The following is a 25,053-nucleotide window of genomic DNA, read 5'->3' as shown; positions in this document are numbered from 1 at the left end:
CTGTCTCAGTTTTGCACAGCCACTACACAAGACCTGGGCACCAAAACCTTCATCATCACCTGCTGATGTTGAGCAAGGCGGAATTGCGTGGCACGTTTTTGCAAACTTTGCAAAAATGGCTTCCACATTCCTTCTTGCATGAAACGCAAACTAGTAATTAGGCAACAACAATGAAAACATAAGTTAAGATAATGTAATGAACGTTTTTTTGGTATCAAAGGCAAGCAGCACTAGTTTTTAGCAACACACAAATGTTGGTTTGGTACTCTTAGTGAGAAGTGAATATTGTCGAGGAATCACCGAATCAGCTCCTGCAATCAACCAATGGCTGATATATATTGTGTATATTGTTGTTAGGAAAATTTTCGGCTATTGTAACGCGTGAATTTACCTGATTTAACTGCTTGAATCTCAGCCATCTAGTAAAAATAAATAAACAATTAGATAAAAAAGTTTGTCAAAAAATCTCGCTTTATCACCAAACAATAGCGAGCTAAGCCCTGTTAGTTCGTTAGCAAACCGGTTTTAATTATAAATTGCTCCATTTATCAATATGTTTTATGTAAGGATTGTGAATTTTATTTGCCTTAAATGTATTAAAACATGCTTTGTAGTTTGTAATACAAGAAATCCTTTCGTACCACTACTTTTAGGTTACACAAAAAACATAACTGTTAAATAATAACTTGTTTCCCCGGGCGTTTAGAAGCGTTAATGCTTTCAGAATTTTTATCATTTGTAATTTTGTATCAGTACTTTTGATTTTACTAAACCATTACGTGTACTCACCTTACAAATTTGAACACCCCAAGTTGGTTTAATTAAATATCACGTATCACCGTAGAATACACCGAAGAATCGATATGGTTTGCCTTGAAGTCACTTAAAAAGAGAAAGCTCGAAAAACGAAAGCAAAGAATGTGTAGTTAATCTGCTCAGATATCATATTTCTAGTCATCAAACGCTTATTGGCTTACCAACCAATTAACGGAACTTGCCTGTCAAAACAGCTTGTAAGATTGACATTCAACAGGCAACAATATTTTTCAACGGAAACAACAGCGCTGCAGCGCACATGTGCTGATATTGCGCAATAATTTCTCGCGCTGCGCGGCAAATTTCACAAATGCGCAGCGAACAAGAAATTTTTTAAAATCTGCGCGTCAGGACGCGCATTTCTCCCGAAATTGCGCAAGCTAGATCTAGGTTGCGCAAGACCTACTTTCCAGTCTGGCTTTCTGATTATTTTTCTATGTCGATTTGTTTTGTTTCTTCACTGATATAATAAAGACGTAATTTGAAATTATTATGATATTAGCGATGTGAATAACAAAGTGTTGTTAAATAAGTAAATTTGTAGCAATCTTCCATAAACGTCATTGCAGATGAAATTTTGGTAGCAGTAGTAGGATTCTGCGAATATTTCTACATTTTTTAAGAAGCAGCAGCATCATATAATCTCCAGTTTGTTTCAAAACAATGCAGGTCGACCTTGTACCATCTCAATTTTCTGCCATTATAAAGCCAAGAAGACAAACTTTTTAGTATTAAATTTCTTTGCCGGTTGTTCTGTCCCTTTCACAAATATTTTGCTAGAATCAAAAGTTTGTAGAACGAATAAAAACGCAAAAGCTGTGATTTTGTAAAGTGAGACCGATACCCCCCACGAAGGTCATGATCAGATGAGCCAACTTCCGGCTTCAATTATCTTCCTATCAGAGCCCTCCTCTATTTGTAACGAATACAGGGCTCTGTTTACTATATTTTATACATGGTGCGTTATCCAGTGTAATATACATATCAGTGGTCAAATGCCATATCTATGTCAAATACAATGCTGTGTACTGCTGTCAAGAGTACAAATAACGACACAAGCCCATATGTGTGTAAAGCGATGCGATTATGAATATATTGCCATAAAATGTATTAGTTTAGTAGAAATAAAGTATCGTGTTACCACTAACCACTACCAGGTTGTTTACAGTATCAATTGTGTTGGAACTGGCACTCCAGCCACATTTCACTTAGGGGGAATTGTGAACCTATACTTTGGAAATGATTGGTCGCTGGCATTGTTGTGTTGAAGAGAGAAATATATGAACATTGTAAAGTTTTAAAGGATTGTTGATTCTGGAAAAAGCATTATGTCTTCGGTGTTTAATATCGACGAAACTGAGGTTTATGAACTTGAAAATGATGAGGTGATTAGCTCATTTTAAAATTACTTTTTTGAAATTTTTTGACACTAGGACTTGGGAAAGCATGCATTATATGCATATGATGATAGAAGATGTTTATATGTTTGAGAAAAATCCAAATCTTTGACATGCCCCTCTTCTTTAGAGTATTGACTTTTTTTTTGGCGATTATGTGTTTTGACTTTTTTTATCATTACATATTGCAATTTGGAGTCAAAGGATGTTTGCCCAGGCTTATGGTTTAGAGCTTGCACCTGTCTTAACATCCATTCAAGTTATGTTATTTTAACTGACACATTTTTTGCCATTTATTTGGGTGTAAACAGGGTCATAGAATCTGGTTTTTACCCGTATTATGGCATTAAATTTTTCCATGCATGTCTGTTTCATATTGAAGCTTAGGTGTAACTGTTTCTGTCCTCCTAGTTATGCATTTTTTACCACATAAGGCTTTTTCACCACTCTTATTCATTCTGAAGGTTGTGAATTGAATCTTTGAATTTGGTAGCAAGTTTAAATTGATACATTAATTCCATTTGTTACATTTACAGGGAAGGAACACAAAATTAATTGCCTGGCAGAAGTAAAAATCAGAAAAGCTCTCCCACTGATCGAATTACCAACCGATTTTTTTTTTTTTTGAAAAGACCAAATTTTGAAAAGTAGTAGTAAACTGGAAATTGCATCTGTTGCGCATCCCACCAGTACATTTAAAATACATGCCAAGCAATTTAGGATTGTAATAATGGTTTTTAAAAGAAAATTTGCCTACATGCATTTTTTTCACCCCCAAATAGTGAATTTCCTAGATAGACCTTATTTGTTATATATGATCGTTACTAATTGATGATTCTGTGCAGTTCATTCTAACAGTTGTGCAAGAGTGCTTTTGAATCTTGGCTAATTTAGAAATTTTATTAACATAGCAGTAAGCCACTTGAATTCAAAACAAAGCATTTCACTTTTTCCTTCATTATTCTTTATTCTGCTGTTTTGAAACTATAAACATTGATCGATGACAAGAACTGTTTTTCTTCTGTTCAATCAAAAAAATATTCCAATTATTATATTTTGACCATGAAAGGAACTGCTATACATTGAAATGGCAACTTCAAAGAGTGAAAAAACCCCATGCCTTTGTGCATTTTGGTAACAAATTTATGCAACCTACAATGTTACGCTCATGTCACCCCACAAATACTAATTTTCCCAATTTTAAATGTACATCTCCACAGGGTGTATGAAAAAAGTGAACAGGGAGAAAAACGTCGCTAAAGTTATCAGCGCGCAAGATCTACAAAAACCTTTAATGGAACAGGTAGTTGGACTTCCAATGTAGGATCATCTGACAGTAAAATTTTCGGTGCATGGTTTGGCCAAATTTTCTGAAAGTTTGTACGCTTGAACACCATACGTTCCATCTTTTAACCCTATTTTGCTCTAATTGCATTTTAGCTTTGTCATTTTTGTGCACAAGCATTTTAAAAGTGCTTCTCGTTAACACAATTTTCAAGCTAAAATACATTGTTACTATTTGCGAAAATTTTACTTTTCAGATGATCAATTGTGCATCCAACTACCTATTCCATCAAAGGTTTTTGCAGATCTTGCGCTCTGATAACTTTAGCGACATTTACCCATTTGTTCATTTTTTTGATACACTCTGTACATCCGTGCTCGAAAGATTGAAATTTCGTACCAATAGCAATGGACACACCAGCAGCTGTCTATGATGTGTAACCGAGGCTTTTTTACCGACTTTGTGAGTTTCTTGGCTAATGTTTTATCTGGGAAACTCAGACGTGAATTGATGCAAATTTATATGTCTATAGTTGTTAAATGTTTTTTGCTACTTATGTGTAGGAATTGTTGAAGGAAGTATTTGACTATAAGTCGGAAAGAGAATCTCTTCGAAGTAACTTCATCCTGAGAACAACGAACAAAGATCTATCTGACCAGCGGAAGACCATGCGCATCAGCTCTTTCTCTTCAGCATTTAACTGCTCAGAAACTCCCACTGGTAGCCCGAAAGTGAAGTGTCCAAGAGTTTTACTCGTAGATGAAGTTCTTGATCCTCGAAATTTTTCTCAACACGAGAAGCAACTTCAAACTTTCACAGATGTCTCGTCGATAAAATCACCCTCAGAAAGGAATATTGATGGATGTCCCCCAAGAAGTGGCACGGTGTACAAAAACCAAGTATCAAATGGAAGTAATGTTGATAATGTCTGCAATAGTCAGTTTTGTGTTGATACAAATGAATTGCACTTCATGAAAGAAAATAGCCATTCGACATTAAATTCTGGCTCTGATACGTGTAATCGATCGTTTAACGGGTTGCGATACACAAGAAACATACATGTAGAAGTTGGCTCTCCTGGTTTGGCTGGAGGTAAACCGATAATGGATTCTACGCTTCGGGACAATTCTTGTATTAATTACGGTTTAAGTCACCTGGAATCCGAAGAGAAACCTGGCTGCAGCTCGCTGGAAACGCCGAAGGCCAGAAACAAATGCTTGCCGCAAAATCATAAAAGAAGACCAGTATCAAGTTCGGGAAGAGAGCCATTGCGATTGTTCAAAGATACTGCTCTTGCTAATTCAGTTTTATTAAACAGCACAGATAGTGAAAACAAAATTATGCATAGACCGACTAATATCCAAAGCAAAACTATACCTTCACGAAGTCGCCCAAACCATCGTTTTCACACCTCCAGTCAACACGTTCAAGCAGTGATGAGTTTGCAATTGATTTTAAGGAAATTGTTTGTCATTGAATGATTATTGTCGAAATTCAACAAAACAATCTTCAAGCACTACACAAAATACTTGCCACCAAGAGGGCTTGCGAAACTGTGTACAAAATACTGTAATGTCATCACCAAATATAATCATGACAAATGCGAAGTATCCAAACAATGTATGCCGAAATTATGTTAACTTGCATGTTGGAATGACGCCGGACATTCTCACATCGTCTTCAACGTCCATCCCAAAAACATCTGAACAGAGTTTTACTTCTGGCTTTCCATTCAATATTCGTCGACCTGCTACACCGAGACGATTTCCTGGACCTGCTGGAATTCTTCCTATGCTGGTACGTAAGGAAATCTTCTAAATATTTGTAATGAATACTTTCAGTCAGTGCTTGTTATTTTGTTATTGTGAGTAGTTTCTGTTATTATCAAAGGATCAAAGAACAACGACATGTGAACAGAAATTTTTCCATCACAAAAAATGTTTCGTCAAAAAGAGTTGTAAAAAATCTATCAATTAGCAGACATCGCATATTTATTTATTTGGTTTTGTGTGCCGTAGGCTGAACGCCCTAAAGATGAAGCTCTGTTGTCTGCCTCTTGGAACTACATAATATTTGAAGTAAATAGAACGTCAAAAAATCGTTTAGCTTCCCCGAACGCAACAAGTGCACAGTTGGGTGTGGGTTGGTAGAGTTATAATGCTTTGCTAGCATGTAATTCTGTATCACTAAAAGATATATACTGTGTTTGCACAGGCTTATGCAAACAAAGGAGACCTTTGGGAGCACTCGAGAGCAGAAGTAATCAGAGTTGTATTTCAAATGCCGTCGCATGTGCAAATATATCGTGCACAATTTCAAAATAATGCGCACCAATCTTTATTTGTATATGAAACGAAGGTTGGCGTTATCACAACATTAATTGAAGATCATATACCCGACTCGTTGCTCTTTAAAATCCAGGTTGCGAATAGGAATAAGTTTGATAATTTTTTGAAGCAGTATTTAAAGTTGTTTCCAAAAAGACTGCTTATCTCACCTTTCTGGCAGTCCATGTATATGTATTTAAAAATGGTTTACCACTTAAACAAAATTAACAGAAAAATCCAGTTGACATGCTTCCACAAGGTTGACGATCTTGTAAACAATAGCAAGATACTGATTCATCGCATTTTCTCTGTCAATGCCTTCCCACGACCAAAGTGTTCCCGTTTGCTTGAAAGCTACTGTTGCTCTTGGTTAACTATTTGTAACATAGTGAAACCGTGAATATAGAAGTTTTACATAGCATTCCTTCCTACGCATGGCTAAAAATAACGGCTTGTGAAAGGACAATGGCCGGTCGAAAATGCTTGTTGACCGGTCAACTTTTTTATGGCTACACTTTCATGTCTTCCCAAAAACCACTGTTGTAAGGGGATCGCTCGTAAAGTATTGGGTGCTTGAAATGTCAAATACGAGAATCTGTAGTCTCAAAAAAAATTTTTCATGCTATTTAGGGCCAGTTATGTGTGTTAACGAACGATAAAAACGACTTTGTTCGAGCTACATTTCGGACGATATTCTGAGCCCTTCTGTGACGTCATGGGATTCTTTTTTTGGCATATGCAAAAACACTTTGACTTTCTTGCAAGAACATGTTGACTTTCAAATCAATTTTATTTTAGGAAGCTGGGGAAAATATTGAAAATTGGAGCAACACTGTAGCGTTAGATACTCCCAAGAAGAATTCACCGGAGATTTGTACAATGGTAAAATGCTCACAGTCAAACTTGTACAGTACTAAGAGTAATACATTAAGCCCTGTAGCGAACACCTGTACGGGCAGTTGTGCGCACTTCGTAAAGTCATGTGTTCGTAACGTAAAGTAACGCCAACCTTCGCCTTTATTTAGCTGACACCAGTCCGCTCCCACGTTGGTGTTTGCTTAAAACATGTTTGACTGGACTCTCGTTTGTCATGACTTGTGTACATTTAAGAAATAAAAGATGTTTGCTGTGTTTGCACAGGCGTATGCAAACCGAGGACACCTTTGCAAGAACTCGAGAGCTGATCAGTCCACGACCAAGACCAAAGGTCGAGAGTTATCATAAACGTCTATGAGCCAGCACAAACACAAAGAATATCTGTTATTTCTTTTGTAGAATAACAATAATGCGAAGCAGACAAATTTAACACAAACGTTTTAATTTTTCTTTATACCGTATTCATGTAGTAGGACTAGTTCCGTGACAGTAATTGGTGTAAATTTCTTGTAGGGAAACTTGCGGTAGAAAACTGCAAAAGAACGCTACTACCAAATCTTCAGAATTTTTCTACGTCTTCCTGTTTGTGCAGGGTCATTTTTCTTGTTCTAAACTCTTCAAATTGTTTTATATATCATTTTACAGGTTTTGGTAGGCGGGGATGAAGATTTTGAAGTTGAGCCGTGGACGTTAATGCAAGAAAGAGTTCTCAAAGGTACAATTGTATTCACATTTTACTTAGTAACGGAACACGTTTTTGACCATCCATAGAACTATTATCTTGGGCGAGTTCTAGACAAAGCGTTTTAGTTCTTTTTCGTCGATCATGACCAGTTAACACTTTGTATCGTAGCAACCATTACATTTTACACTTTTACTTAAACTAGTAATGGATAAAGGGAAGGGGTGTGTGGGGTGCGCGCACCCCCTACTCTTGGCTAAAAGGTTGCAGAAAAGGTGCAAATTCCGTAAAATACCTAACCAATTTTGCTAAAACAACTTTCGAACTACTCATTTCCCGGGGTCTCAAGTCAAACCCACAAAAAGTCTGATATGTGAATGACATATCGATACTCTCATCGGAGCCACCAAAATCTAATCCAAATTTAAATAACTGCAAAACGTCTAAGAAAAATAGGTACGCAGAGCATGCATGTGGGTAGCCTGAATTGACAATATTGCAATTGAAAACATCGCAATTAAACGTCATGAAATATCGAATACGGTCTAAATAATATTATGCATATTATATTTCGTTTGATAGACAGAAAACTTTAACAAGTACGAAAAATACAAGTTTTATGAACATCTTTAGAGTTAAAAATGAGAAATATTCCTCTATACAACGGTGCTCTTTTATACGAAAAAATAGGTGCAGTATATAAATAGGGGCTTGCCAACCAGAAAACAATATAGCAGCAATATCTTCAAGAAGCTTCACAAAGTTTGTCGACAAATTTTATTAACATTTTGATTGAAAACCATTTTGCCAAGACATCTGTATCATCAGCAAATTTTCTTATTAAAATGCTTTGTGAATAGTAAGATTACTCTGCACATATTCAAGCAATGAATTCAACACATGTTTACTTCCGTGAAATCTCTGCAGACGCGATATATCAAATTACCTTGTTTTATTTTCTCGTAGTTTTCGAAGCTACGTTAAGATCCCTCGAACAATATAATATTGTCAGTAAATATTGTTAAGCTTAACATGAGATAGCATTGCAATAACAAAGCGTAGACGTTAGTTTTGACTTGTTGGCAGTTGAAAACAGTGAAAAAATTATTTGTTTTCTTTTTTTTTGACACATTTTGTGCTTTAAATTTGCATCTACCACAATTAGTGTATGGATCAGCAAGATATTTCGAGGAGAAGCATAATCGGCAAGAATCGTGGACGATTGTTTTTAACAATACGTTATACCAAGTTTATCGGCCCGTTGTATGCAATGTGTTCATTTCTTTTTTCTCTCTTTGTATGCTTTACACGGACAGCAAAAGGATAGGGTGTTATATATTTCAAAAATACACTTGATTTTTACATATATAAATCGATAAAATAGTTTTTCAAGTATCCTTTTGCGAGAATCTTTCACTTTTTTTGTGACACTGAGCTGTATATGTATTTGCAGGTGTATATATTTTCATGGTATTAGAAATGCTCTTAAAGACACATTTTTCTACTTGGCGAATTGCTCAACTGTTACGAAACTTGGTAGGATTGTGTATTTAACATCGAACTATAATATTTTGGTGGATTGAACGTTTAAGTATGCCTGAAACTTTCAAAAACGCAGAAAAAGCAACAAAAAATCGCGCGGACTTTTAGTAATTTTTGTCTTTGCTTTAACATTTTTCAGCAATACTAAAAGTTTATGGCCAATTTTTTTTGACAATCTGCCAGTTTGACTTGTATTCTTCAAATATAATAGTATTTTGAAAAGCAAATGCAAGGTTTACTTTTGAAATTTTATAAATATAAAAATGCCATATTTTTATAACAAGCAACAAGCTATTTCTTAACAAGCTATTCCTGCAACAAGCTATTTCTTAACAAGCTATTTTATTGATGTAAATGCATAAAAATCCAGAACATATTTCAAATACGAAACGCGCCGTTCTTATTTTGTCTGTGTAAACAAATAATGAAAACGAAAATGTTCGAAAATGAAAACAAGGCATATCAAGGCAGGCCGATAAGCTTGGTATCTAGTTGATATGAAAACAATAATAAAATAGGCATGGAAAAATTATGTGTCATCAAACAAATTATATCACTGGAACATCGATAAAACGTAAAAAGACACGAATCATGCATGAAAAAGTTGTATAAAATGCTATGAATATTCAAATATGTTTTATATAGCACTCAGTTCTTTGAATTTTTAACATTCAGTTCTTTGTTGTGAACTTGTATTAGTTTGCCGATCGTTCGTCCTCTATTCTTACTGAATATGTTTCTCCTCAAAATTATCTTGCTGTGGCATGAACTAATTCTGTTGGACGCAATTTTCAAGCACAAAACGTGAAAAAAAACGACACTAAATCATTTTTTCACGTTTTTCTACTGCCAAGAAGCCTAAACAAACATCGGTTGCCAAAAAACATGCATGATTTCAGGGGGGGAGTTTAACAAATTTTAGATGTAATTTGGCTTCAGCCAATTATGGGACAAAACCATTGAGTTATATTATAAATGGAGTGGCTATCTCAAGCGCGGCTTTAGATATCGGATGTTGTCGAAAAAATGGCGGATTTGTTCCACTACCGCTGAGATTTACTAAAAAATACTGCTTTTCTGAAAATTTCATAATTTTCCCCTTAAGAATAAATGAGGAATATATCTGTGTGTATTTGGCATTGGGCAGGCAATTTTATGATGAAAATCAAGGTAAAAACCTAAAATTCATAACAGCGAGTCAACTTTGGTTGTCAGTTATCGGTTTCTACGAGGATGTTTTCTATAACTATCGGCGAAGGAGCTATTTGTAGGCTACACATGAATGCAGATGTACGTCGTTTTTTTACCAGCGTCAAACTTGTTGTCTCGATACCACTGCTCGATACTCTCTAGCAGGGGCCGCGGAAGTATCTCAAAATGGGGGCACTGACCGAAAAGGGCATGTGAGTTTGCAGCTTACTGTTTTAGTAAATTACAGATATGCATTGTTTCATGAATCATTATTAAGTTTCAAAGTCTGCAATATATTGGTAGACATTCTTAGAATGCTATGCGTATTCTCTACTGCTCGGCGTGCGTGCTAACAAATTGAACTAAGATGACTACATGAACAATTTTATTAAGTAATGCGATCTCATTAAAATTTCCCAAAATCTAACCCTACGTTCGTTTTTGAGAACAAAGTCCTTAGCTATTAAATGTAAGTCCAGTTCGTCAGTTGTGGCCTTGTTTACATGCATAACAATAAGATTATTGTAGCGTGCTGCCGTCATTGTGCTCCTGAGATGTGTCTTGACAAGCCGCTGGCATGAAAAGATCGTTCTCTAGAGGCTGCGCTCGTAGCAAGTCTCTCAGCACAAACGCTTACAATCGAGTCCTAGCAAACATTCCGCTGACTCAATTTGCATAGGTCCTACCAATAGGGCGGTAGTCGTGGAACTTGGCAAAGACGCATACGTTAGGTTTTGAGAAGGTGTGTGAACTGGTTCGGTCGGCGGCGCGAATAGTATCTCTGAAGACGATGTAGAGTCAGATTCGCCGAATTTTGGTTTGGAATGAGAATGAGGAGATAAACACGTTGATGGAGTTTCTGTAGCTGACGGCAGTGTCAAATTAGACCTAGAGGCGATGTTTTGGTCAACAACGTTCTCTGCTGGAGCACTACTAAAAAAACTCGTCAGTTTTCGCATCCTTTTAGCTGTTTCTACTGGCTCTTTTTCCTTTTCTCGTTTTCGCCTAGCAGCTCTAGGCATTATGATTTTGATTAGAAGTGATTTAAACCGCAAAAATTTCAATTATTATGATTATGAATTGTCAACAGTTTTGTAGGACCAATGGCCTGAAAGACAATACGACGGGAGCAATACGTTGCCGTAGAATTTGCGTTGCCCCAATCGAGAAACGCGATTTTTGATCCATCTGGGTAATCAGCCAACAACATCAAAAACAGTCCTTCTCAGGACTTTATTAACCTGGACGATCATCATTTACAAACATATAACGATACTCCCGGGTTCAAACCATTTACTTTATCAAGATCAAAAACTAAGCTATAGCTGATTTCGCATGATGCCGACAGACTGTTCTACTCTCGGGGCTACTTGTATCTAAGAAAAACTTCTTCAGTCCAATTTTACCTAAAACAAGGGCATTTCTATACCATGAAAAAGGGCACATTTTTCCTGTTGCAAAAAGTGGGGGGCACTTGCCCCCAATGCCCCCCCCGGTTCCGCGGCCTCTGCTCTCTAGTCTACACAAAAAAGTATGCCATTGTTCATCTCAACGTGTCACGATCGAGACAAAAGTTAGCTTATTCGTTGTCAATACTTTATTGCTTGTTTTCATCAATTTCATGCATTGGGCAATGGCTTTTTTCGCCACAATTATTGGATTTTTCACTGAATTATAGGATTTTTTTACTAAGGTTTTATTACTGAATCTTTCATTGTAGCATGCATTAGCTATTAGTAACATTCAAACAATACTCTACTGAAAGCATCCAAGGCATACTTACATACATTTTAAAGCATCCAAGGCATACTTAGTTAATCCATTGTCTCCATCCATAGAATTTGACCATGATCAAATTAAATAATTCTTCATAGATAAGACAATAAAGATGTCTTTTCAGCCTTGTCGTTTTTTCGTAACTCTTCTAGGTCAATAATCTTCCAGTCATCTTTGGAACCTGATCTTCCCTGCATGGTTTTAGCAAATAGAAGAATATAACAAGCTCTGCTCCAAATCATGTATACTGTTTATGCTGATCGTTTCTTTTTGCTATCTACCCACTGAGTAAATGCAGGGTCTTTTTGTCGGGAAACTATTTTGCAAATAGATTGCATGGTAAATTTACGATTTCATACATTAACAAATAACATAAAAGTATGCTGCGTTTTATAAAAAACCCAGGAAAACATCAGTATATAACTTATATAAATTTCTTAAAAAAATACGATCCTACGGATCTTATGGTTTTTCATGCGTATAATTGCTTTTCAATCTTTGATGAACAAGCAAATATCTCACCTGTGAAAGCGAGTTGCTCTTTTTTGTGGAAACTACGACATCCAACAAGTGAACAATTGAAGTATTGACATTATAAGAGAAATGCCAAAAATATCGTGCTTGTTTTTAAAAAACTCTATATAATTAACTATAGACACCAGGGGGAGGACGAGAATATTTTTTTCTGCAAAGCAGTCGTTTCAGCGGAAATAGGTCCATTGGCCGCCATTTTTTCGACAGCCTCGCCCCAGTACACTTAGTCGCTCCAGCTATTATAGAACTCAATGGACAAAACTATAGGGTTATTGTTCCAGATGTATTTTAGTTCCATGCTTTCTGCTGCATCAAACGATTGAGTTCTATAATAACTGGAGTGGCTAAGTGGACTGGGACCTGACGCCAAAAACATGGAAGCCAATTGACCTATTTCCGCTGAATTTATCGCTTTGCAGAAAAATATTATTCTTGTTCTTCCCCTGATGTCTATAGTTAACTATATAGCATTTTTAAAAACAAACACGATATCTTTTTTGGCATTTCTTTTATAATGCCAAAACTTTAATCGTTTAAATGTTGGATATCGTAGTATCCACAAAAAGGAAAATGTTGCTTTAACAGGTGAGATATTTGTTTTGTTTGTTCATCAAAAACTGAAAAGCAATTGAACTTGAAAAGCCATAAAATCCGACTGATGTTTTCCTGTTTTTGTTTTTAAATATCAACATACCTTTCCACTTATTTGTTAATGTGTGGAACAGTAAATTCGCCAATCTATTTGAAGTATAGTTTCCCTGACGCGAAAAAAGATTCTGCTCTTTTCACTCAGTGGATAAATACCAGTATTGTGGAATATAGTGCAGTACCTGTACCAACACTATTTAATAGAGCACTATGAAGACAATTGACCTGGCAGAGTCTAACAGCAAAATGATAATGCTGAATATAAAGATAAATGATTTATAGCCTTTCATGTCCAAAAGTTATTTGAACTTTGACTAATTCTAAGGATGAAGACAATGGACTTATAAAGATGCCTTGAATGCTTTGAAAGTGAAGGTCAAGTACCAAATAAAGATGACAAGATTGTGTGTGTCTTGATGCTTGATGAATTATCATGTAAAATAGTCATAATGTTTGTGCTTATGTCAATATTTGAAACTGATATTGGATGATTCCATGCCGTTGACTGCAATAATACACACTGAACTAAAAATTTATTAATAAATATATTAACATTTGGGAATAATTTTCAAACTATTATAACAAGCAAAGACTTTCTGCTATTAACTGGTGTGCCAGAAATGGTATCAATTGACGAGAAAGTATATAAGGGGCCGATTACATGAGGCGAGTTGTCCCGCTTAAAAGGGTCAATCGCCTAGTCGAGACGAGTTAAAATTTGCAATTACATAAAAGGTGTTGACCCGCATGGAAGAGCATTTTTTGGCATGAATAAATTAGTTGCGCTGTTGTTTCGTTTATGAATTGTAAAAATACATCTTAATAAATTGCTTTAACATTCTCAGTTAAACTATCAGTATTGTTTGTTGACTGTTGATTGTAGTACAGTTGCTATTATAAAAAGTTCTGAAGATGATTTTAAAATATTTGATTCACAATCAAAAGATTTATATGGCATACCACATCCCTATGGATCGTGACTAAAACACCACACGAGTACATACAAGTACATACGAGTACATACAAGTACATACGACTGACATACGAGTACATACGAGTGACATAAGAGTACATACGAGTGACATACGACTATATAGGGTTAGGGTTATATATATATATATATATATATATATATATATATATATATATATACAAAGTGTATTACAATGTGCCCTCCCGGCTATCACCATAGTAAAACGGTGACTCCTGTACTTGGGACACAGGACATATCGCGAACACGGTGAACGTCTCCATATGAGACTCTCTACACAATCCGACAGTGCTCAAACTACGCACGGGCAGTGAGCGTAATATACAAAGTGTATTACAATGTGCCCTCCCGGCTATCACCATAGTAAAACGGTGACTCCTATATATATATACTTGTGACCAGTATGTAGTCGTATGTCACTCGTATGTTAGTCGTATGTACTCGTATGTCAGTCGTATGTACTTGTATGTACTCGTATGTCACTCCTATGTACTCGTATGCACTCGTGTGGTGTTTTAGTCACGATCCATCCCTATGGCAAGTGTGTACTTCTAACTGTTCAAGGTTTAGAAAACTTGTCACTCTATTACCAAAGTACATAACTCCACAACCGTTCAACTCCATGTGAGGTTAAAGGCCAGTGTTGCCACTCTGTGTATGCACATTTCATCTACCAAAACTTTATTTTCCCTACTTCCCCTACGATGATTTTCCTTGTTTTCCCTACTTTTCCCCTACACAGCAACATATCCCCATTATATACCTATCGGGTCGGACTATTGAAATTTTTAGTCTGTTTTAAAAAATGCATACAAAAAAATTATCGAAAACTAAGAACATCTAGACGACAAAATTAGAATTTGGCGTAGGAAGTAATGACATGCAGGTGGCGCAAATGACACACTGAGTTTATGCTAAGTTTCTGATTTTCTATTGCCATATATGGTCACAAATTGTGCTAAAAGAAAGATTGTGTTACAATCACTTGCTAAATGGTGAGAACACAGAAAGAAAAGAGTATTTTGGGCAAAATGAGGCTCATTTTAAACGATTTTCTTTTCTCCCTACAATACCCTTACATTTTACAGTTTTCCCTGTAGGTTTCCCTACAGTGGCAGCACTGTTTAAGGCATAGTATTAGAAATAAGATTATGTTGATCAAACAGAAAAACGTTATGAACTTTGTTATAAACTTTGAAGTAGTGTCATGTTAATAAAACATAAAAACAATGTTGTATGCAATTTATCAAATTATTTTTTGGTTGATTTACAATTTTCAACGTTTTCTTGCAGTAATGTTTTGCATTTATGAAATTAATAAATTACTTTTTGCTTTCTTTTTAATGTAACGACTTTTTCTTCAGCCTTTCTTGCACAAAATGTTGTGTTAACTTTTTGTTATGATACAAAAAAAACTTTATTTCTTATTTGTTGCAATGTAAATGGAACATTTACCTCTCGATTGCCTAATGACTTACTCATTCCACTACATTAACATTTTTCAATTAATATATAATTTTCTTGTGATGTCAAGAATTGTCACAGCGTAAGATAGGTAAGATAAACACAGGTGGTAGTTTTATCGATATCCTATTGAAACTCAATCAATATTTCTGCGACATTTAATAATAGTTTGAAAAGTTCCACATCACGTAGACGCATGTACGCAATTGCGTACCTCTTTTTGTATTTGCAGTTGTCACATTAGAAATTACGTCATCTACAAATAATTTTCAATGTCGTTTTAGGTGTTTGATAATTTTCTGTGAGCTTCTATCTAATCACTATCAAGATTGCACCATCATTGTTTATAAAATAAACACAATGAAACGCCTGCGCTGATTGGTCTAGAGCTGAGTTTGCATTAGCCAGTTCAAAGCACATCTGAGCTCAACCAATCAAATCAATCTCTTCAGTCAAAGAGAATTTGCAAATCGATCATGAATACATTTAGAAGAAAAATTAAAATGTTTGTCTTTTTTGCATTATTGTTATTTTATAAAAGAAATAAAAGATGTTTTTCGTGTTTGCACTGGCTTATACTTCGAGATAGCAACCCTCAACCTTCGGTCTTGGGCTTACACTGATCTGCTCCCTCAAGTTCTCCCAAAGGTCTTCTGGTTTAAATAATGTAATATTATTAACATTCCATACATTTATGTGGATCTTGAAAACGCATAGTTACGTTCTTTTTTAGATTTTCCCGATGTTGCAGAGTCTATTGCTTCCCTACTACAAAAGGTACGATAACCTTACCAATAAGCTATTCTTCGCAATTCATTCCTAACATGGTGATATTGTAATAACTTTTGAATCTCTTAGACGTCAGAACTATGTACCACAAACGAATTTGTGATGTTTTTAGCTGGGTTTGAGTGATTGAATAGACTAAAGAAAACTGAAAATTTTCTTAAAACATATCTGACTGTAACGAATGTTCGTACTACCTTTGGCATTTCTTTTGTCGAACTCATGTGTATATTTTAAGAAATAACTTTATCGCATACTTGGTATTATTTGAAATTTGGTTATCAACAAACACCGCAATAACTTATACGATGGTGTAACTTGAATAGATGGAAGGCTACGTCAGTCGATATTTTGAAGCCAGTAGCGCCCAGTCTTTCCACGCATTGTAATCACACGGCTGATAGACAGAGCGAAAAAATGACTTTTACAAACTACGAAGCTCCAAAAACAACTTTTTTGTCTTAATTTGACAAACAAAACTTTCAAAAGGAGACTTAAGTAACACCAAGTATACACAATTTTTGACAGTTAAATTTTTGTAAAGGAAGCCATAGCCAACCATAACTAGAAGGCATTTTGCTCGAGGTGTTTGTTTTCGTATGTCTTTAAATGTGCACAAAACTAAAGCGCTTTTGTTACAAAATGTCATAGAAAAGCACATAAACTTCTAAACAAACATCAGTTTTCTAAATGTATTTTTACCCAAAACAATTATTATTAGTGTTTTTCCGTGCACGTACAAATTTACAGAGAAATACAATTTTTAGCTCAAACTTACAAGACATTTGGTTTTAAAAGATAAATTAGATAATAATATATAATTATACTCGTCACATGTTAGATTAAATGATGCACCAGCAAAGAGATCCTCCCAAAGGGCTTCTGTAAATAGGTGTACGTTGAAATATTTTATGTAGAAGCTTGTATATTATTGAATACATCCAATTCAATCCTTTCAAAATAAATAAGTACTTGCTGCAATGTTTCTGATTCGTATAAATTGAATGATCAACGATGTCATTGTTTTTCACGGTTTCCGCACTTTTATATTTTCCACTTCGAAATAGGTATTCAATGGGAAGCAACATAATCAACAGTAAAAAGATGAAGCCCAATCACCTTAATGCCACAATACATTCTATAAAAATTCTTCCTTTGAAGAGAATCAAAAAAGACTTCGGGAAAAACCATGTAACTAAAATACATTGACCCTTAACTGAAGCAAATAATTGAAGCCATATCTTACACCCAGACAAGCGGGGGTAGTGTTTCGAGATTCTCTCACAGGGTAAAGGTTGATTGACTACACACGCATGTCTGGGTCTAAAATTTGACTTCAAAAAAATATTAAGCTTTTCTAATACAGGTAATGTTCCATCTATTGTAGTTCAGTTATATGTAAAGAGACCTTGAAGTCTCATACAACTGTTGCTAGCAATCGTAAATATGTTTTCAGTTGTTTTTAATCATGAAGAGAAGCTTAAGCTTCGGAAAGTTTTAAAGCACAAGAGATTGTAAAAGAATTCAAATAATCTGTGAAATGAAAGGTTTTATACTTGGTACTCAACTTTTCTTGGCGACACGATTTTGGCACCCAGAACCCTAAACATTCTTTTCTTCCTTTCTATATCGTTATCTGTCGTTATGCAAGCACATCGTCACAATTTTTCAATTTCTTGATTTTGTGTGTTTCAAATATTACAGGCAAGGTCACAAAAACTTGAAAAAGGAAAAGTATTATTTTTGTCCGCTCTTGTGAAAGCATTTTGTACGAATGGTCTGGATGCCAGTGTTGTTTTGAAAGATCCATCAGGTACTATATATAGATTATGCAGTAGCGTAGCCAGCCCGCAGGTTTGTTCATGCTATGTAGATTATTCAGTCTTAATATAAAACAAATTCCGAAGAAACAAGACATCTTGAGATTGCAAAATATGAATCAAAACAAGACGAGAAGTAAACTGTAAATTTTCGACTTTATTTCAAAGTCATCCTCAGGCAGAATGTCTTTTTACTGTAAACACAATAAAGAAATAAATATTAAAGTAAATGGTTTGAACCCTGGAGTATCGTTACATGTTTGTAAATGTGGATCGTCCAGGTTGGTATAGTCCTGAGAAGGACTGTTTTTGTTGTTGACTGAAGTTTCGACAACCTTAGCGGTAGTCATCTTCAGAGTCAAATGAGGAGTAAACGTCAGGTTAGCCGTATTTGTTATCTGATTCTTACGTCATTGCATTGTGTGTACAGGAAATTTGTATTGTCGTTGTGAATTAGTGTGACAACGGCTTACATTAGAAAGTTGGTATACCAACTTGGAACAAACCCCCCTGAACAGATCACAGCAATTACCGGCACCTTACAAACGACTTATTCACAATACAAACAAACGATGAACTAAAAACATTACACTTCACACTAATTCACAATGACAGTACACAATTGACACCTACACATTAAGCTAAAAACATCACACCTAAATGACACTTCACAACTAAAAACATTTCACTTCACACTAATTCACAATGACAATACACATTTCCTGTACACACAATACAATGACGTAAGAGTGGAACAAAAGATTTCAATAAAGAATCCCGATTATTTTGTCATTGTAAACTTTTTCTGTGCAAAAAAAGTCGTGTCGTTCGTATTTATTTTACACCTGTGAGTCAGGTATAAAGCAGCGTCGAATCTACGTTTAAGCGGTGTTATTAGCTAATCATGATATAAGCAGCTTCAGTTGTAGCAAAAAAGTGGATGAATGGATTTTGGTGGATGAATGTTTAGGTATGCCTGAAACTTTCAAAAACGCAGAAAAAAAACCAAAAAATTGCGCGGACTTTTGGTAATTTTTGTCTTTGCTTTAAAATTGTTCAGCAATACTATAAGTTTTGGCTGATTTTTTTGACATTCTGCAAGTTTCACTATTATTCTTCAAATATAATAGTATTTTGAAAAACTAACACAAGGTTTACTTTTGAAATTTTATAAATATAAAAATGCCATATTTTTTATAAAAGGGACTGGAGCTACCTGTAAGCTGGCATCATGCTGGCTTCAAAGATGGCGGCGAAGTTATCATTCCAGTTGTTATTATGCTTCACTGAGCTGGCCTCAAAATGGCCTCTAGCTTTGCAGTTAATATTACAGTTCACTGGTTAATACACAATATCTAATGCTCAACAACTAATACTCAATAGCTACGTTAATACCAGGAAAAGGCAATGAAAATAATCCATACATAGATAAATAATTCATAATACAGGATGTATTTGGAAGAGAATAGGAGCGTGTATCCCTAAAAGATCTGGCAGCAAAAAATATTGCAAAGATAATAAAACGATAGCAAATAAATTTAATGCATTCTGGAACGCCGCTAAATGTAGGGATTTGTATGACCACTTATATTTATATCTACCGATCGAAATTTTTCTGGATCGTCTCTCTAAATACTTTATGAGATTCTACGCACTTTTGTGTATGCATTATACACAGTTAAGGTGGATGAATGTTGCTCCAATGTCAGGAAAAATTATCATCTCTTCCCTTTTTTGGATCCAGCAACTAATATATATGTGCATATTGATAGGTTTTTGCTCGATCACATTTTTCACTTATATATACGTTTGAAGTGCTCACATATCACTTGGAAGGTTGTTGAAGGTTTTGAAATAATGATTAATGCTCGTAGAACATATCTACAAAAATTAGTAGATATGTTCTACGAGCATTAATCATTATTTCAAGCAGACCCCAAACATGTTTTACCAAAGATTTGTTTTTTATGAATTCATCATCTGTAAAATTCCTCCATTGTGTAAAGATGTGTTGATGTTTTTAGGTGAAATTTGCGGCACGTTGCATCAAAAAGTTTTGGAGGAACGACCAGCGGAATTTGATACTGGATGTGGCCTGTTTTTAAAAAAGGTATTGTATTATCTATCTATCTTTTATTAGCATCCGTACTTCGTGAGGAGAATTTAAAGGATTGATCATCTGACGATTATTACATTCTGTGGCTAAAATCTGCACTACTGCATCTTATTTTTGTACTGGTTTTAACTTCCAGGTTTCCGTCTTCAGTCCATCCGTTCGGAAACACTATTTAAATATCACCCCGGGTAACATACTGGAAATATTCCCAGCCAACGTGAAAACAGATTGTCGTCGAGATGTAAGTCATCTATTGTAAGGCTGTATGTAGGCAAAAGTGTAAAGGTGGTTATTGTTTTCATAGGAAAAACTGTCGGATACTTTGAACAGGAAAGAACTTGAACCAACAGAAAGGTAGGCTCTACCAGGTATTCGCACCAAAGATTTTAGCTCTCGCACAGACAGTATGTTTTTTTCGTTTAACCAATTCTTCTGTGGCCTGTTTTAAACGTCGCATTTTAGTTGCGCCGAATAAAATTTCTCATTATCTTTTGTGTTGAATACATCCCGCTTATGTAAAATGCAACATTTGAAACAGGCCTGAAATGATTAACCCATCTCGAATCGAAAATACACGCCAAGGACATTGCGTACAGCCTAAGCAGTACATTTTGTTGAATATATATGAAGAAGGCGTTGGAACTTGGTTTGAGGCATTAGGTATTCAATCATTAACAATTTCATTTTCATCTGTCGTTTTCACTTTTCAGATGTGTAAGCATAATAGATAGATTTAGATTTGAGGACGTGATGTCTAAGACGACGTGAGTTGACCGAGGCGGTCTGGGTCGACAACGGCGTCGTTCTTTCATGTGAAGATTGATTTAGATTATATGAGAAGATGACGAGTTTTTACCAAAAAATAATTTCATCTTTTAAGCGATTTTACCGAGTCATTCAGCATTTATTTCTGTAGTCGCTGGTTATTCAAGAGATTATGGAGGAAAAAACAACACTTAAGTTAAGAATAATAGTTGGTTTGCACGGATAGAAAAACATATTTCTTTTAGCTTACATTCAATTTTTTTATCATAGTACTGCTATTTCATGGCATTTCAATAAGGTTTTTAATGGTAAAATTTGAAGAACTAAGAACGACTCGGAAGACTCAAGAGACATGATGAGAACCAGGCTTAAGACGACGTCGCAAAGGCAGTTGAAGTAAAGCAACCTGATGTTAACGACCATTGAGTTCTATAAGACCAATAGAACTCAATATATGGAACTCAATGTTAACGGCAGATTACGCCATACTCACATCGTCTTAGACTTCGCGTCCTCAAATCTAAATCTGTTTACTATTTTTCGATGACGAACGCGCACGTACACCGAACTACTAAAACATTGTTTTCAAAAAGATTATCTCTATCGAATAGCAATTCATGGCATTTGGGGTTGAGGAAGTTTTTATTGGTAAAAAGTTCCTAGTTTGTTAGCTAGTATCTAACGCATCTCTATTCTTGGCGATGAATTATTAGCTAATCAATTGCAGAGCCAGCAACATGGTAAAATTTAGTGCCAAGTCAACTTAAAACAAAACGATGCGAACTATCTGGTTCATCAACTCCGCGAAACATGCAAATACACGCACCTTGCAAATGAGCACCTTTTACAAATTTTATTAAAAAGAAGTGGAAACATCATTATACTAATTAAAAAGTTCGTCCTTGAAAAGTAGGAATGCTTGTTGATTTTATTAGATGGTTTTATTTTCGTCTAAGACTACTTATAAACCGCATTGATAAGCGTGTGTGAAACTGAAAGAGAAAATCTTTGTAAATGTCGGGTAAAATATATTGTGGGGGGTTGTGTATTGAAACTGTATATGAACAACGATAAAAAATGTACTGATGCAGTGTTTAGATAAGAGTAGTATTTTTTTTTCTGCGTAAATCTAACAAGACATCAATAAATCTTTGTCTTTAATCCGACATTATTGATTCCTTTATTCTGCATAAGCATTTTTGAAGCTCTCGTTTCAGGTGTTACGAGTTCAATTGTTATGACTATGTATGTGTATATACACATACAGGGTGTATCAAAAACTGAACAGATAGGAAAACGTCACTTAAGTTATCAGCAAAAACCTTCAATGAAATAGGTAGTTGGAATTCCAATGGTTCATCTGACAGTAAAATTTTTGCTAATAATAACCATTTTTAAAGTGAGAATTGTGTTACCAAGAAGCTACTTTCATGTAGTTTGCGCGTGAAAATGACAAAGCTAAAAAGCAATTGGAGCATATAAGGTTAAAATATGGCACATGTTTTTCAAGCTTATACTAACTTCCAGAAAATTTGACCAAATCGCGCACGAGTCTGAAGGACGAGTTCAATTTGAAGTCTTTGAAAAACTCACGAGTGCTTGTTTTCCAAATTGCACGAGAAACCATGCTATTGCTTATTAATAATATACATGAAAAAATTTCTCAATTCTGTTAGTTTTTAACTTCAGCGTACGCATATCAATTCAGCCGGTGAGTTTAACCATCGATCGACCGGCTCGTATTTTTCAATTCCGTGGGATGTTACTTTTCACAACACCATAGCTTCCGCACACGCAGGTAGAGCAAGGTATCTACTTTTAGCAGTGTTGTTATTTTCATCCAGAAACATCTTGCAAACGTTGAACTGTAAAATACTTCGCTAAAGAAAATTTACTTAAAACTTACCCCAGCCGGTGTAATTGCTTTGTTTACAATAATTTAACTTAACGGCTTTTGAAATGTTTTAATTCGATTGGCTCTTACGTCGTTTCTTTGTTTGACTAATCAATCAGGAGCGCATTTTTCAAAAAGAAATTGCACTGTATTTCTTCTTTTTACACTGTGTTTCACATTTTTGCACTGGTGTTTGCACTGCTCATAACCAATCAGAATTGAGAATTTTTTTCATGTATATTATTATTTTTGATATACCCTGTATATATAAATTTCATTAGAAATTTGAATAAAAAAGAATCAAGACAAAAAAGTGCTTAAATCTAATTAGAGCAGTATATAATGTTTTCTTGAAGTACACTAATGTTATCTTGAAGTTATTCACAACATTGTGTTTCACACCTTACGGTGACCTACTATTGTTTTTCATTCATTTGATAATCGCCGTAAGGTGTGTAACCCAGTGTTGTGAATAATTTTTTAAGATAACGTTATTTTTTATAATTTGGTATATTTTATACAAAATATATAATATGGTTTTTAATATGGTATAACATCGAGACGGTCGATTGTTGAAATTTCAACGTAATTAAGGCATGTTTTATAACTATTTTGTGTAGTGAACAACATGCTTCTATCGATGTCAATAAAAACGCGGGTGTTAAGCAAACAGGTACGCGCTTTTGTTATTTTGTTTGACGATGTATGTGCTCGAGTTTTCTTGTTCAATCTAGTTTGTATGTCCTTGGAGATTGTATTTTTGGAAGATGCATTTGGGCACGAGCGTAGTAAGGTCGATAATTGGGGCGGGCTCATATTCATGTATACAAGATGTCCCCAAAATGTCCCCCCATTAAAAATTATTCTTAAACATTATTGTACCTATGGCAATTGATTTAAACTGCACATAAACGGTGTGAGTAATTTCTTCATCAAACTAATTAATCACAATGGTGGAAGCAAGCAAAACGTCGGTTTAGGTTAAGAATTTTAAATTCCCAGAGGTATAAGTATTTATAAGCACACTGTATTTGTATTTATCCCTAATAGATTTTTAATGTTTTACCATCTGATGTATAAGCAATACACTTTAGAGAATAACTCATTTTATTGAGTATTGTTGGTAGCTACATCACCTCTTACGTTATTCAATTAATGCAGATGGAAGTTTTGAAGAATTACTTCGAGGATTAGATGACGACGACGATGATCTGTTAATGCAAGCAATGAACTTATGACGACAGTAGGCCATTGATTATTTGATGTACATCTTTTTGTTTGCCGTTTTTTGTATACGATTGACATGTGTGTGCGCGCGTGTGTTGTGTGCTCTCATTCATTTTCTCTATAGAATTTAATGAGAAGTGCATGGTCCTCCGAATGTTTGACGTCTGCAAAAGGCTTCAAAGAGATTTCACAATTTGATTTATGCACATTGGTGTTTTCCATGAGTGTGTTAATCGTCTGTTCATCTACTTTAGGCACAGATAAAGTCTGCGCTTCTTTCAATGTAAATATGTAACGATGAATCAGTGATGTAAATCGATCACGAAAACTAAACTTTTGCTTGATTCAGATAACATTTTTGACAACGATCAATGGTCAAAAAGATATTCAGTGGCAGAAATATAGGTGGAATTTTTTTGTTGGAATTTTTATGTTGTGTAAATGTATTATAATAATTAAGTTTAACTGCGCAAACAAAAGTATATATATTGTCACTATAAACTCGTGCAAGCCATCATTGACGTAACTAGAACGTTAATTGGGGGGTGCAAGTAGACCTTTTCAAGGTTATCGCAGCCATATTGCAGGGGGTGCAAAAACATTGGGCCAAGCGCTCGGTCGCGCATGGCGTCATATAAATTACTAATAAATGCGCAAAAATTACCCTTACACATATTGGCCATTTCTTTCAAAAATATTTCTCAAACTCGTCCATTTTAATAGTCGAATTATTATTTGCGAATTATTATTTTTTATACACGTGAGTCCAATTTTATGGCAATCAACAAGCGGAAAGTTAATGAAAACATTTGTTTTCTTTGAACAACTTGACCGTCGTTTGAGCGATGTTCTTGAGTTCGCAAATGTGCGGAACTCATAAGCCAAGTCAAACGAACTAAACCTTAAACTAGCCGAG

General features: G+C 35.1%; 1 protein-coding gene across 3 annotated transcripts; it reads left to right on the top strand.

Annotated features, from left to right (window-relative positions):
• Positions 1-1,814: 1,814 nt before the first annotated feature.
• On the top strand, positions 1,815-24,638 carry LOC124441355 (homologous recombination OB-fold protein-like). Of its 3 annotated transcripts, XM_046991811.1 has the most exons (11): positions 1,815-2,201; positions 4,062-5,295; positions 6,624-6,707; positions 7,347-7,416; positions 16,263-16,306; positions 18,020-18,128; positions 20,160-20,245; positions 20,388-20,492; positions 20,556-20,605; positions 23,531-23,583; positions 24,072-24,638. In XM_046991811.1, exons 2-11 carry the CDS (start codon positions 5,071-5,073, stop codon positions 24,146-24,148), a joined length of 903 nt encoding a protein of 300 aa, XP_046847767.1. In that variant the 5' UTR covers positions 1,815-2,201; positions 4,062-5,070; the 3' UTR covers positions 24,149-24,638. The 3 variants fall into 3 exon arrangements, 2 of the variants coding, with proteins under 2 accessions (XP_046847767.1, XP_046847775.1); XM_046991819.1 differs by lacking the exons at positions 1,815-2,201; positions 4,062-5,295; positions 6,624-6,707 and adding an exon at positions 6,856-7,032; XR_006946952.1 differs by lacking the exons at positions 7,347-7,416; positions 16,263-16,306; positions 18,020-18,128; ... (3 more) ...; positions 23,531-23,583; positions 24,072-24,638 and having other exon boundaries at positions 6,624-6,706.
• Positions 24,639-25,053: the final 415 nt, after the last annotated feature.

This window comes from Xenia sp. Carnegie-2017, unplaced genomic scaffold, assembly GCF_021976095.1.
Source record: "Xenia sp. Carnegie-2017 unplaced genomic scaffold, XeniaSp_v1 HiC_scaffold_1, whole genome shotgun sequence".
Taxonomy (NCBI): Eukaryota; Metazoa; Cnidaria; class Anthozoa; order Malacalcyonacea; family Xeniidae; genus Xenia; species Xenia sp. Carnegie-2017.
The sequence above is the reverse complement of the archived record's forward strand: the minus strand, read 5'-3'. Positions and strand labels throughout refer to the sequence as shown.